The following is a 14,505-nucleotide window of genomic DNA, read 5'->3' as shown; positions in this document are numbered from 1 at the left end:
GAAATTAGAATATAATTATTTGGACTGGACGTTACGAAGCTGGCAGTGGTACACTGGACATTTCGACAATAGTTACTTTTCCAAATTAGTGTCGTATGAAAGGTTATGTAATATTTACAAACAAATTACAAAAAAGGTCAGTAGAAAAATACTCATATGAGTATCAATTTTAAACCACTGAAGATTTAATTTCGGAAAAACTTTTTATTAACTTATGCTATTCTACCGTGGGCGTTGTATTTGAAAGAATATTTAGATAATTAAAACTAAGTACCTACTACGAAAATTATGTTTCATGATTAAATGAAAAATGGACTAAAATCTAATCAATAGCTTTCATGTGAACATGTAAGCTAATAGAACCTTATCTAAAAACGGCGATGGTGTGAGAACAATCTAAATAATAACCATAAGAGACGGCGTAGCATGCGACGCAGTCGTTAGGTGCTACTAATGTCCACCTACGACGTCACTTAACAAATTGACCAAAATAAATGAATGGTAAACTTGCTACTAGTACCAGCAATAATAATCGAGAAACAACAAAAACTATTTTAGAGGGATACATTCATAAGTATAATCTACATACTTTTTGGCTTGCTATTACTATGGTGAATGTCTTCTACGTTTATCATTTTTAATGGTCTGTATTATGTATCTCACTGCTGGGAAAAGGCCTCGCCTTTTAAACATTCATCATAAAAGTTATTAATAATTTAATAAAATACTTCATCTCAATTTACTGAAAAATTGCAATAAAGCCTCTTGTAGGCTGTAATAGATTAGCTATGCTGTAATAGATTGCATAAATATCTAATTTTGTAGTCGAGTGTCGGTTTGTCGTGGTAATTTTTATATCAATAGGTATGTGAAGGCTGGATAATGATAAGTTTTTAGTATAAAACTAGACAAGAGTAAAGTAGGAGTAACTAGACAAGAGTAATAATAATTCCCTACTCAGAGCTACGAAACGCGATCTATAAACTGATAGAAAAACCAAGTCAAAATAAATACTTCTCATTTACAATTTTATTCGCACTACATTTACCGCCCTTTCTCAAATAAGTAATATTATCATCGCCTTCAATCCACGTGTACTCCGTACATGTTACGGATATTAAAAAGTACGTACCCAACATGTTTACTACATCGTTCTCTGAATTCAGATGAACTGAATTTAATAAAGTTATATATTTCCCGCTAAGTATGATGAAGTAGAAGGCTGTGGTTGGATATACATGAAGACGAAAACAGGTGGATGGAAGGAGAGGAAGTATTAGGAATCATAAGGAAGTTTTCGAAACAAACGAATATACCTATAGAATGGTCATCTTTTTAGAAGGAAGATAATGACAGAAGAGGCGGAAGAGAACAACCTTTTAGCGGACACCAAATTTTAAGTTCAATTGTTGATCACGTCTATAGATAATGGGGGATAATGTGCACCAAAGGGTTAAGCACATAATACAAATTCTCAGCATCAGTTCTTTAGAAATTTTCGAATGATTACAGACGGTAAAGTTTCGATATTTCATCGTTGACATGACCTAAATTCATCAATTCATTGGATGCCACCATTACATCCTTAATCAGTTGACCACCACAAAATAATCATTGTGGTTAAACACGCACACCCCTGTCTCTTTGGAATATTATTTTATGAACAAACAACTGATATAACGTTGTGTATATGTATTTGTCAATAGCTAATAGCGTCCATGAGGTGACATCGAAGACAATCGTTGCCTGGGCGACCAGGCAACAACACAAATGCACTATTTGTGGAAAGACAAGATTACATAACTGTCACTCATATTGGCCATTTTTAATTTAACACCAATACGAATACTAGGTAATACATGCACTCTTTATAATTTACTATAGGTCAGCCATGCCTTCGCTCGGGTAAAATTATAATAAAAGCCTACGTTAGCCCAGAAGGCTTCATTTATCTGTGCCGAATTACATCCCAGTAGTTTTAGACTTTATTCATTACAAACAAAAAACATGAAACAAAATAAAAATCTCTTTTATTATCTTAAGGATATATGTATGTAATCATGGAACACAACAGGCCTACAAGACATTTCATGTATGCATTATTTCATAGTAATAACATTTTAGCTTTCAATTTGTTTTGTGAGAAATAATGTTTGCTGTAATTTCTTATAATCAGCTTTCAATAGAACGGGGTTCTATCTCAACCTTTATAAAAAATCATCGTTTTAAGAGTCATTGTTGTGTAAAGTTGTCTGTAATTTAATTAATTATAATTACTAGTAAGATAAAACCACCAAACGTGAACGACAGTCCAGCTGGTTCAAAATATATCTAAACTATCTATTGTCCGCGGCTTCACCCACGTGTATTTCCCATGGGAAAAATTATTTTTCCCGGATGAAAGGTACCCTATGTCTTTCTCCGTACTTCAAACTAAATGTATGCAAAATTTGAGAAGATTGGTTGAGTACATAAAAAAAATATGTACTAATCGCTGTTATAATATTTATTTTTATTAGCAGTTAAGTCCCACTGCTGAGAAAAACTTCCTCCACGCATTCATATCCTTATTAGATAGGATATATTAGTATGAGTACTAAATAAACAGTGCAGCGTTTTAGAAGCTATTTTATTTTCCTACAAAAAAATATTGTTAATAAGAACAGGTCCGTAACCTATTCCTAAATCCTTCCTTCACTCGCTAACAACCTGGTTTATTTCTAAATATTCATTTTTATGAAAAATTACATTTAACCATTAACTTGGGCGATCGTAAACAATTCATTACGTGACAGTGATGGCTGATACTGATGTATGATAGGAATGTGGCATCGGGTAAAGAATACGAGATCAATACTCGACGATCCTCGATGCTACCACGCGACGCGATGGCAAATGTTTTGTATTAATGAAAATATGGAATAATTGGCTCTTTCCTACGTGATTGGCCTCTTTTTATCGAATCGATGTTTATTTTTGGGATATAAGATAGGACTAGGTGCTCCATTTGAGAGAAGTACTGGATCAATTAAGAATAAAAAATTAATGAACTTTAAAGCGGGTCATTCTGAGGACACTGAAATAAAATTCTGAAGCTATTTACTTAATAGCTAGTGTGAGAGACATCAGGTGCGGCGGAACAAAGAATGTATGGGAAAGCAGCAACTGCTAGCACAATCGTGCAGTGCTGACCTAATTGTCCCAGACGGTGTCTTTCCATGGAATATTATTTTAAACGGGTAATTGTAGAAGTCGTGAGGGCTGAAGTTGGAACCTAGTCTGTAATTTGTTCCTCGCGGGCTGCTGAAATATTCAGCGGACGATGAGAACGCGACCAGCACACGCCACCCGCTATAGGACCCACCACCACAAGGGAACCGACAGTTGTATCCTATCCTATTCAAATTAGTAGCTATCTTTAAAATTACAGACTTCCAATACTAATTAAACATTCAAAGTTTCGTAAGCAAAGACTTAAAAGACACGTTGATATAATTTCAATTTAATTAACCAAGAAACAATCAATGACAGGGAAAATCGTCAGCAATTATTTTGTATTCGATCCTCTTGAGGATTTTAATTATTCAACCCGAAAATGATAAGTTGAAATAAGGGTAAAAGGAATGAAGTGGTCTCGATTCACTCATATATTCTCGATATAGGTTTATCCTTCTCTTCAGGGATGTATAGGATAACTCATGGAATAAATATACGATTTTTCGCTGTAAATGGAACTCTAGTGCCGGGTAGCAAATGCGAAGTGCACGCTTGTATCGTATATTTTGCTAAAGTGATTCTTACGCGATAAATTTGGGGACATTTAGGAAACGAGGACTGCGCAAGGTTGTGAAGGACCTAATCTATTATTAATAGAGGCTTAAGTTAAAGCTCCTTGTCAAAGGCAAACTCTATTAAGGGACACAGTTTTAGCAACACCTAGTTATTTATGCGTAAACTAAATTTCGACCAATGACTCTGTTTACAACTACTCGTAGCTTTGGAAAGCGGAACCGACATGATTTTCATACAAACTTTCAACCCCCATTATAGTAATTCAGGGGATGATTTTTGAAACAAAAAGTAGCATATGTTCAAACGTGAGTCTTTAACTACATGCAAACCAAATTTCATTACAATCGGTCAGTAGATTTTGCGTGAAAGGGTACCAAAAATGCGAAAGTTTGTGACGATGTATGTGTGTAAAGTTTGTGACGATGTATGTGTGTACACACACATACATAATATGTATGTACAAACTTTCGCATTTATAATATTAATAGGATTAGTATGGATATGCTGATCAATAAGGAAATAGTCTAATCTATTTTCTTAAAACATAACATCTGAGTTTCATCATTCTCCAAATCTTGACCCCACAAAAGAATATGTCTGCATGTGTGTACTTTGTAGATTTGTTACAAACACATACGTTACTCTTAGATATATCTGCAAGTCAAGGAAAATAAAGGATCGAACGGCTGCGAAAAGTTGTTTAATTACTGATAGTCATAGATAAGGTCTGTGGTGTGATTGCCACTCGACGCAAAGCCATCCTGCTTATTTCACGGTCGGGTGCTTCGCCCCGGCCCTCGCCCCAGCCTCGGATAATACTTAACGGGCTGTGAAAGCATTACAGCCATTCTCACAACGTTTACAGGGTAATCTTTGCTACATTTATATACTACACTTAAAGGTATTGATATCGTGTTCCGCTCCTGATGTTACTTAACCCAAATTTTAAAAATACTGATATATTTTTACAAATAAATTGATGTTATTTCCTACGTATTTTATATGTATTTGAAGTTGCTTGTAAAAATAATAAAACCAGTATACTAAGACGGTGAAAAGTTATGGGACATATTGGTATGTTACACATAGTATGAATACAAATTGTAAAACATTGCTAATTTATAGAAAAATACGGCTCTTAAGTACTACTTCTTAGTATATATCCATATTAGTATGGATATATACTAAGATATAGATATAATAAAATATAGATTAGTCTATAATTAATATTATAAATGCGAAAGTCTCTCTGTTCTGCTTTCACGGCTTAATGGCTGGACAGAATTTGGTATGCATGTAGATAAAGACCTCCGCTCAATCATAAGCTATTTTTTTAGACTCTACCCCCAAATGACTATAATGGGGAGTGAAAGTTTGTATGAAAATCGTATCCGTTTCGCGTTCGTAGATAAATTCACGCGGGCGAAGCCACGGACAAAAGTTAGTTCCATATAAAACCGGTTCCAACAACTTTAGTAATTATGTAAACATTTAGAAATAGAATGAGGACAATAACTGGAAACACCCCTGCCGCGTCTGTCTGTTCGCAAGAGACATAAAAACTACCACGAATTTTCATCAATAGTGTGATTCCTGAGCATGTTTTACTCAAGCGAAGCCGGGACGCTAATTTTTTCGCTTTCAAGTTTTCGCATTGCTACATCAATTAATTTAAATTCTGCTATTTGCTTCAGACTGGAAAAGGTCTACTTCTTTAACTATTGGAACTACAGTGTATGAGCCAGAGTTACGCAGCAGTTGACAGTTTTCGCCAAAATTACGGGAGAGCTGAATTACTTATATAAATTGGTTACATAATTTAAAAAAAGGGGAAATACGAGGTACGCCCCTTGTGGCCTTTCAGACAGCGGTTATCCATTCCTTTTCCTCGATGGGCAGTCGGTGCCGTGTGCGTGAATATTTGATGCTCCTATCGATCATAACTTCTTTGCGGTGCGTCAGCGTGGGCGTGCCGCTGCCAGCTATCAGAAAACCCAGGCTTCACGGCGGCGAATTTTAGATCATCTCACCGACTACCCCTGTCAGATATATTAACAACCTTGTCATAGTTATCTGCCACGAAAATTCCTAACATTTTTTATGATGATACCTATGGATTAGTTAGAAATTTTAGAATAAAGGAAATTGCTAAGAGACAATACTGCTTTTCATTACGTTTTTCCTTTGCAATCAACTATTTAACATTTGCGTGTAAGGCAATACCGCAAAAGGAATTTACAATGATGCACTTAAGTTTGTAATGGGGTTGTCTTCATAACTTATGAAGAAGACGAGGTGGTTAGTGAGGTAAAAATAGTAGGATAGTGGGAAAGGCATCAGTCGGACGTTTCGTGAGTGTAATTGGAGAGGCTCGTGGGCGTGCCGCACGCTAGGCCGTGTCGGGCGGGAGACATCTTGTATGTATTTGCCTCCGTAGTAATTTCCCCGTCCGTCCTTGTATATTTAAGCGATGGCTTCGTCCGTGCCGCTCTCATGCATATGTCATGAGCAGTTGCTGTGCGACGGTTTGTTGTCGGTCGAGCCGCGGGAACCGCGACCACCGGCCCCGGCCCACCACTGCCACCACCGATAATTATTATGTTCTACTTTCGATTGCTGCGGCTACCGGCGCCACCTCCACCCATCGACTGGCGTGGACGTATGTCGCCACCACACCCGCCGGCCACGCAGAGGGATGAGGCGACAATTAGATTCCCGTTTTTCTCCAATAGTCATGTAATGGCCATGTGGTGTGTGTTGCATGTACGCTCAAATTAAATGGCGGACACCGTAAAAGCAGTCATAAGTCCGGTGCACGCACGCGAGGCAATAAATAACGTGACTCTATTTAATATCCCCATAGACTGCGCCTGATTGGTTATTGAAAATAATCGTTCAATTTTAATGCTTCACCAAGCTACGGTTTAAGGTTGTACGGTTGTACACCAAGTTTCGTAGGTACTACTAAGTACTAATAAGTTTTATCAGATAAACTCACAAGATGGTTGAAACATTTTGAGGATATATTAATTCCATCAGGACGGGGCTTACATATAGTATATTTTTTAAAATATTGACACCTAAATTTAAAATTTATGTTACATGATCCTACTCCCAAACCAGGTTTATTTTTTTTTACTGTTTACTAATAGCATTCTATATTCAAATACAAATTCATTCATATAACAACCACACGGGCAAAATAAAAATGATGAATTTTTCTCCCAAAAAGTATTAAGCTGAACCTCGACGCTCCATCTGATAGATTACTTAGACGGTTTCATAGCTGTTTGACTTCGTGATAGATTGCCGAAGCAACTGGGAAACAAAGTAGCGTTGGAATAGATACATACTAAAAGTGTTAGAAATTATTTCGAGTTTAATGTATTTATGTATGTATTATTATTATTGTATTTATGTATTAATTCTGTGTGTATTTGATAAATTTTAGTACTACCTAGTGAACCTATTTTAATCAAAAATAGAAGTTCAGATGGATTTACTTGTTCCACAACACAGCTAGTTACAATATTTCTTTAATTTTACCACTGTAAAGCTACTGATTATTTATGCCGCTTTTAAGTAATGTGATGTATTTTCATAATATTTATTCTAGGGTAAAATGTTCAAACTATCACTTAGGGTGAAGACAGTTTCCATATTATTCTCCCAATTGACTTCTTGATTAAGTTAAAGTATTATATCTACCACTTTGGATGGTAGAACACTGTGTGGAGTACTTTGTTCACATACATATTTTATAGGTAACAGAAAGAAAAGGTGACATAATCTCTTACATTTTGAATCATACAGTCATAATACTTTGCTATGATGTGCAGATACGAGAGGTTACCATTGGACCAACAAATGATTAACAAGGCCCTGAAGATTTCGAACATGGACAAATATAAATTTAGTTCTCATTGTTAGGATGCAGTGTTGGTCATGACAAAAACTTTAACCTAAGCTTTTTTATCAAGTAATCTGCTTAATCTAAGGGATAAATGGACTGTTAAGGGCTGCATCATTCTAGCACTGATTCTGTAAAGCATAGCGAGATAAGGTATGAACACGATCCATATTAACCCTCGCTGGACCTCGCTCAAATATGAGAAATCCTCCCGTTTCCATTATACCCCAATCGCGTACACAATTTACAATATTACTGTTGTAAGTTTTGACAATTTACTAGGTACCTCGTAGTAGATATCCTATTCTGATCATCAGTCCTTAAACATCATCAGAAATAATGGCGTGACCTGAGGCCGCAACAAAGATATACCTATCTATTCAATAAATAAATAACAGACACCGGCAATGTTAGGTAAGAAAATCGATAACAAGACAAGCGAAGCTACACGACATATTATAAGGTAGGTAATGTAAAACTTACCTTTCGGATGGCTTGCTGAATAATTCGTTTATAAAGAAAATATAATGCTTCTCAAAAACACAGATTAATAATAAACCAAATTGTCATTTATTTATTTATTACAACCAAATCGTATTTGCAAACGGGAAAAGAAAAAATGGCGGCAATCGCCAATAGCGGCCATAGTTGCTATAGGTACCAAAAATTATTCCCAAATATTTTCAGTGCTAGTGCTACCAACAGTAAACTGCGCCACGGGCATGAAGTTTTTCTTTTAATAAATATCGATACAAAGTAATATAAAGAGTTAAATTTTCTATGTTTAAACCCTTCTTCTTATTAATCAAATCACAGTGTCCGTGCTAGGCGCATTTGGTATTAAAAAAATGTTTGTTGGGTGTAGTACATTTGTAGCGTATTACAAAATGGCAATGATAATGTAATTGTCATGATATTTTACAAAAGACTTGGCTGTATAGGCTTGTACCTTTTGCCGCCTCAATGAAACGAAGGAATAAAAAAAATGTCGTGATTATGTCAATGTCAAATGTGAGATGTCAAAAGACGACAACACTTTTTAAAAAGTCAAAGTTGTTCATCGTCGTATTTTTATAGTAAATTTTATTTTATTCGCATTGTGTATGGTTTAAAATGTTTCCACATTCAGTTGAATATTGTTGAAGCTTTCTAACAATACAGTTGGTGTTAAAATTGCCAAAAATATTCTGTTTAATAACTAGAGTCCGAGACATGAAAGATGAATAACAGCTCTGTTTCCGAACCTGAATATTATCTTTCACAGCTACATTGCTCAAAGGATGCCCTTACAGACTATTACGGATGGTTCATGCAATTTCTATTAGCTGTTCTAGCTTTTACTTGTTTAATAGGTAAGTAATGTTTCTCCAAAAAAATGCCTCGTTCAGAGTTCAAGGCAGCTTTATAGTCTTTACTTTTAAAACTCAGTGTCGCAATTTGGCTCTGTAATTTCACATCAGTGTTTTCACTACTGAGGAATGTGAAATAGATATATCTAAACCACCAGTTATCATTTTGTTGTTGTAATTTGAAATAATAAAAACATACATACACCCTCACAAACTCTCATGTTTATGATTAAATCCTATTTTTTGTTCTAGGCAAAAGATTTTGTGAGCCTCGTTATGCAAGAAGACCATGGCTGATCTGGTTCTATGACACCTCGAAACAAGGACTAGGAGCCCTCATTATCCACGCTGCTAATGTCTGGCTCTCACCACACCTCACTGGAAATCCTTGCACATGGTGAGTTACTAAGCAATTGCTTTTAATATAAATGCAACTTGTGCAAACTTCTGACTATCTAGTTATAATTTATGTTTCTTTTGTAAATGGTGCAATAAAAAGTTCAATCTATAAGTTTGATGAAAAGCAAAAACATAATTGCTAAATATAGATTCTGCTTATATTGTGTCAATGAGCATGTCTCAATTTCAAAAGAGTGGGCTACTATAACATTTATTTATTAATTATTCATTATTATTACATTGGTAAATACAATTAGAAATAACAAAAGCTATGACATCTAACATATCAATAGTAAGGTCAACACAACACTAGGTTTATTTAACCATTTGTATAAAAATAAGCTGAGAAACGATGCCACTTCAATTCCGTTTAATTTTCATTTCTGAACAATTGGTAGGTATCTGATACTTCAATATCTTATAATATTTATTAAACAATTTGTATTTTTTTTTGTTTAAATGGTTTCAATTACTCCTTTTTTGACACTATTAGTGAATATCCATTGTGACACTTTTGACTTAATATTAGCTGAATCAACAACTAGAGGTATATAACTCTCTTCTCAGTTTGTTAACCCCTGCTGCTTGACCTGTGCTGTGGAATTTGGCATTACATGTAGGTAATAAGTAATTTTTGTAAATTTATTATGTGATGCATTGCATCCAATATTGCAAATGAAGAATTTCATTTAATTCCACAAATGTATTTTTGTACAGGTATATAGTGAACTTTATGTTGGATTCGACACTGGGCCTGCTCATCATTTGGGCTGGCATCAGAATGGCACAGCATTGTGCCAGAGTATATGATGTACCACTTATCAACTTTGGGGAATATGGTGAGATAATATTTATTTGAAATCTTAGTAGTTTTTAACATTGAGAATAATCATATAATTTAAAACTTGACATGAAAAAGTGCCTGTGAATGTCAAATGTTAAAAAAGCCAAGAAAATTATGAATATAAATTTGAAAGTCAAAAGTTATTAAAATGTCACCAAACTGTTGTACATGCAAAAGGGGGCAAATGTGCCGCCCACTCAAAATCTGACATCAGTGTTAGCATATCGAATCTGTCTGTCAGTTTGTACGCGATGAACTCAAAAACTACCTGACGGATTTTCGGTTCTCACCAATTGATAGTGTGACCGAGGAAGGTTTACACGTATAATTTATTATGGCTTTATCTGCAAACCCGGGACGGGCCGCTCGATAAGGGAGATATCACTATATTTTGAACAGGTAAGCCGCCGATGTGCGCTGCGTGGATATGCCAGTGCATCCTGTACGCAGCGCTGGCGACGTTCGCTAAGTCTGTGCTGGCGCTGGTGCTGCGTGTGCCGGCCGTGGTCGCCGTCCTCTCCACGCTGCGGCTGTCGCCGGTCACCGATCCCAAGCTGGAGGTCGCCGTTGTTATGCTCATCATTCCATTCTTTGTCAATGTGAGTGCTCCCTTCCTTTGCACCTAGCTGAATGCTAGCGCCATCAACATATTTTTAGCAATTTCTTCTCAGTTCCCATACGGCCTTATTGTTTTTCAATTATTATTGTCTTTAATATTTGCTGGCTCGAATGGTTAATTACTAATAAAAACTACGTGGATTTATTATGAACAACTATGACTACATTGTATCTACTCTACATTGTATTAAAATATTTTCTAGTTTAGCATAATGTGTCAAGATTTTTTTATTTATTTAATATGTGACGATGGCGCTAGTGTGCTCATGTATAGCTGTGTGTATAGCCATAGAAAAATACCATATCTATACTATTATTATAAAGAGGTAAGCGTTTGTGAGTTTGTATGTTTGAGGTAATCTTCGAAACTAATGAACCGATTTTAAAAATCCTTTCACTATTAGAAAGGTACATTATCCAAGATTGCTACAGACTATATTTTATCTCAAAATCTCCACGGGAGCGAAGCCCCGGGCAACATCTATGTGCTATAATGCTGTAAGTTACAATGTACAGAATAAGCTTTTATCTATACATTTTATTATGTTTGTTATCGATCAAATGTCCGTAAGAAGCAAATAAACTCTATGGTTATCATTAAAATGGTTTGTCAATAACTAAAACATTTGGTCAAATATCGACACACTTGTTTACAAGCTGCAAATACATACAATACACGAGTCTTTGAGTCGTGACGTCCGGAGTTCACATCTCTATTGACGTCAAGTTACGAGCAATATTTTATTCTCAATCATTTAATATTTTCTATAGCTCTCTATTCTCTAAATATGAATGATGATGAATTGATCAAAGAGAACAACTGTCGACAATCTTACAGTTTCAGAACATGTAACTCTTTAATGTACAGAATATGTAAATCTTTAATGTAATGTGATTGTTCAATATAGTATTTTTTTTTCCCAGATTTTAATATTCTGGGTGACGGATAACTTCCTGATGTATCACCCTCGAGGAGTCAGCTCTAAAATAAAGACGAAGGTAACTCATTAGTTTATCATAATTACTCGTTCCACTTACTGTTAGTTATCACCGGGTCGTTGACCTTTGTTTTATTTAATGAGTAAAATCTCTGAGCATGAGACAATGAATGCTGGCAGGTCATAGATCAAAAAATGATAAATGACGATGTTAATTACGACAAATAATTAGAATCCTGAAACTATGACTATCTCATCTGAGCGTTTTGCCTGTTTCTTCCGCAGTCATTGAGCGTCGGAGCCGAGGGTCAGCTTTCCTTGATTGAACCATTATTATATAACAGTGACGAATCGCTAGCAGCTCGTCACGGCTTCGCTCCTGTAAAACCATAATTGAAAAAAAGTATATTTAGCCTATGTAACTCCTGAAGGTTTGTCTGTCTCTATGCTAAATTTCATCTACATCGGTCTAGTAGTTTTTTAATTACAAACAAAAATACAAATATTTTCTATTTATAATATTAGTATTATGTATACTGAAAAAATAAAAATAAAACAATTTTTGCTCCAGGTGAGATACCAGTCCATCAAGAAAGAGAAGTCAGGGTCAGACGAGGAGGAGCATTCGGCGGACGAACGTTTACTAGGCGCGAGCGTATGACCCTTCATACGGCCCACTGTACTTTGGGCGTAACCATAATCTCTAGATAGTCTACTGATATTTGCTCTTGCTATGGTAGGAATGTGTTTTAATATTTTTTCTTTATCATCATCATTATTGACAGCCTTCTTTTTCACACAGCTGGGAATAGTTCTCTCTTTATGAACGCCTTAAATCTCGGTCTTGTGCCTTACGAAACCAGGTTTTTTTATAATTGCACGGAGTTACAAAAAAAATCAACAAAACAGTCCACCATTTGTACATATGTACATTTGTACATATGGTTATGGTCATACCGGATGCCGTTAAGTTCACTTACGGCATACGGCATGACCATAATCAGTCAACCATTAGACCAAACAGATAAGGTAAGTAATTTTTTTATCGACTTTAAACATGCAGTGATTGCAAAGTGGTCGATACAACAAAACCAGAGTCTAACTTGAAAGCAAGACTCGATTTGCAATAGCATAAAAATATAATGTTATTCAAAATTGTGTGATAAGAAACATATAAAACTTTTATAAAAATGTAAAAATATTTGTTATTTTCGCCAAACAAGATGTTGTTCATTCGATTACTGATATTGTGTATGGAAAAATTCCATTATAATATGGTTTATGGAATTGATTCAGAATGTATATCCTGGATTCCATATATTCATTTCCACAATTTCATTTTATTGAAATGAAATATTTGAACTCTTTGTAACTACATTAAAAATGTAAATGAAATCTGTTTTTAAAATAGCGAGAGCAAATAAACAGTATTTACAAATACATATTAATAAAATCATCAAATAGGCACCATTTTTATTAAGCATATGTTGCAATTTGTCACAGTTTACCAAACATTTTATGCAACGTGTGCTTAAAGTAATTGGGTATTTATAGTGTGGTAGTTATATTAACCACACTTAAGGTTAATATATTATGAAAGTCATTCAAATTTTAATTTACACTGGATTTGTATATATTTTTTATTTTTTTTTAATGGAATAGAATTTGTACCCATTTAATTATAAAGATATTTTTTTATTTATAAAACACCAATAGTTGATCTAAATTTTGTAAATCTTTTTGAATGTTGTAAATATATGAGAATTGAATAATAAAAGTAAAATGATGTAAGAATTTGACGAAAGCAAGCTTTGTAAAATTCGGCGCGCCGATTTAAAAAAAAAAGCAAAGAATGAGTGCTTTATTTGCATCACATGCATTAGTCATTACTTGTAAGCATCGAGACGTTAGGAAAATACTCAAAAGCATTTGCAGTGATTCTTACCGTATAAATTTATCTACGATGGAATTGATTAAGTTTGTACGTGTAATGTAAAGCTAGTAGGGTATTTTGTACAAAATTTGCCATTTTTCATTCAGATGTAGGTTAAAATTAAATATTTTTGTATGTTTCATTTTGAAAATGAAATTATTTATAACGTTCCTAAATGGGTGTTAGTACTTAGACCATCTACAGGCAGTGCCATGCGTTTTATTTTTGAAATGACATCGAATTATGACTGCTCAAGTCAAGGAATACACGGATCTTCCATTATTAACTTTTATTTATTTATGCCAATTTTTTTATGTCCTTAACGCAATTATTGCAACGCCTAAATGGTCTGTGTGCAACTCTAATCATTGCAAGTAGTAATTGTCTTAATAACATTCCATCTCGTCACGAAAACGCCTTCCAATCTCAATACTTATACATATTCTGTGTAAATATTACATCGGTTATATTATTATTTATGGAAATTTGGTTGCTATTACAATGCTTAATTGATCTGACTGTATACAATTATACTAGAAATGTCGAGGGTGTTGCAAAACCTGTCACCTGCTTAAGAAAATTATTATTGTGATTTAATGTAAATATTAAATTAAGGACAAGTTTTATAAAAACTGAAGTGTATAATAATATATCGACCTGTGCTATATTTGTGCATCTGTTTATTGTTTGTGCGAATATAATTCACATGTGTTCATTTGTGT

The 14,505-nt window shown here is 34.7% G+C and overlaps 2 protein-coding genes across 6 annotated transcripts in view; one reads left to right on the top strand and one right to left on the bottom strand.

Moving 5' to 3' along the window:
- Window positions 1–8,364, bottom strand: part of HnRNP-K (Heterogeneous nuclear ribonucleoprotein K) — a 28,365-nt gene extending 20,001 nt beyond the window's left edge. For 3 of the 5 annotated variants that reach the window (XM_053758839.2, XM_053758845.2, XM_053758843.2), the window contains exon 1: window positions 8,186–8,364. The gene's annotated coding sequence lies outside the window, so the exon portion shown is untranslated. The remainder of the gene's footprint in view (window positions 1–8,185) is intronic. The other 2 variants (XM_053758837.2, XM_053758842.2) reach the window with 2 other exon arrangements.
- A 356-nt stretch (window positions 8,365–8,720) lies between these two features.
- LOC128677766 (store-operated calcium entry regulator STIMATE-like) lies at window positions 8,721–14,498 on the top strand. The gene is made up of 6 exons (XM_053758847.2): window positions 8,721–9,054; window positions 9,304–9,448; window positions 10,168–10,289; window positions 10,694–10,893; window positions 11,837–11,911; window positions 12,422–14,498. Exons 1-6 carry the CDS (start codon window positions 8,922–8,924, stop codon window positions 12,509–12,511), a joined length of 765 nt encoding a protein of 254 aa, XP_053614822.1. The 5' UTR covers window positions 8,721–8,921; the 3' UTR covers window positions 12,512–14,498.
- Window positions 14,499–14,505: the final 7 nt, after the last annotated feature.

The sequence above is a fragment of the Plodia interpunctella genome, chromosome 18, assembly GCF_027563975.2.
Source record: "Plodia interpunctella isolate USDA-ARS_2022_Savannah chromosome 18, ilPloInte3.2, whole genome shotgun sequence".
Lineage (NCBI taxonomy): Eukaryota > Metazoa > Arthropoda > Insecta > Lepidoptera > Pyralidae > Plodia > Plodia interpunctella.
Note: the sequence above shows the minus strand (reverse complement) of the source record. Positions and strands in the feature narration are given on the sequence as shown.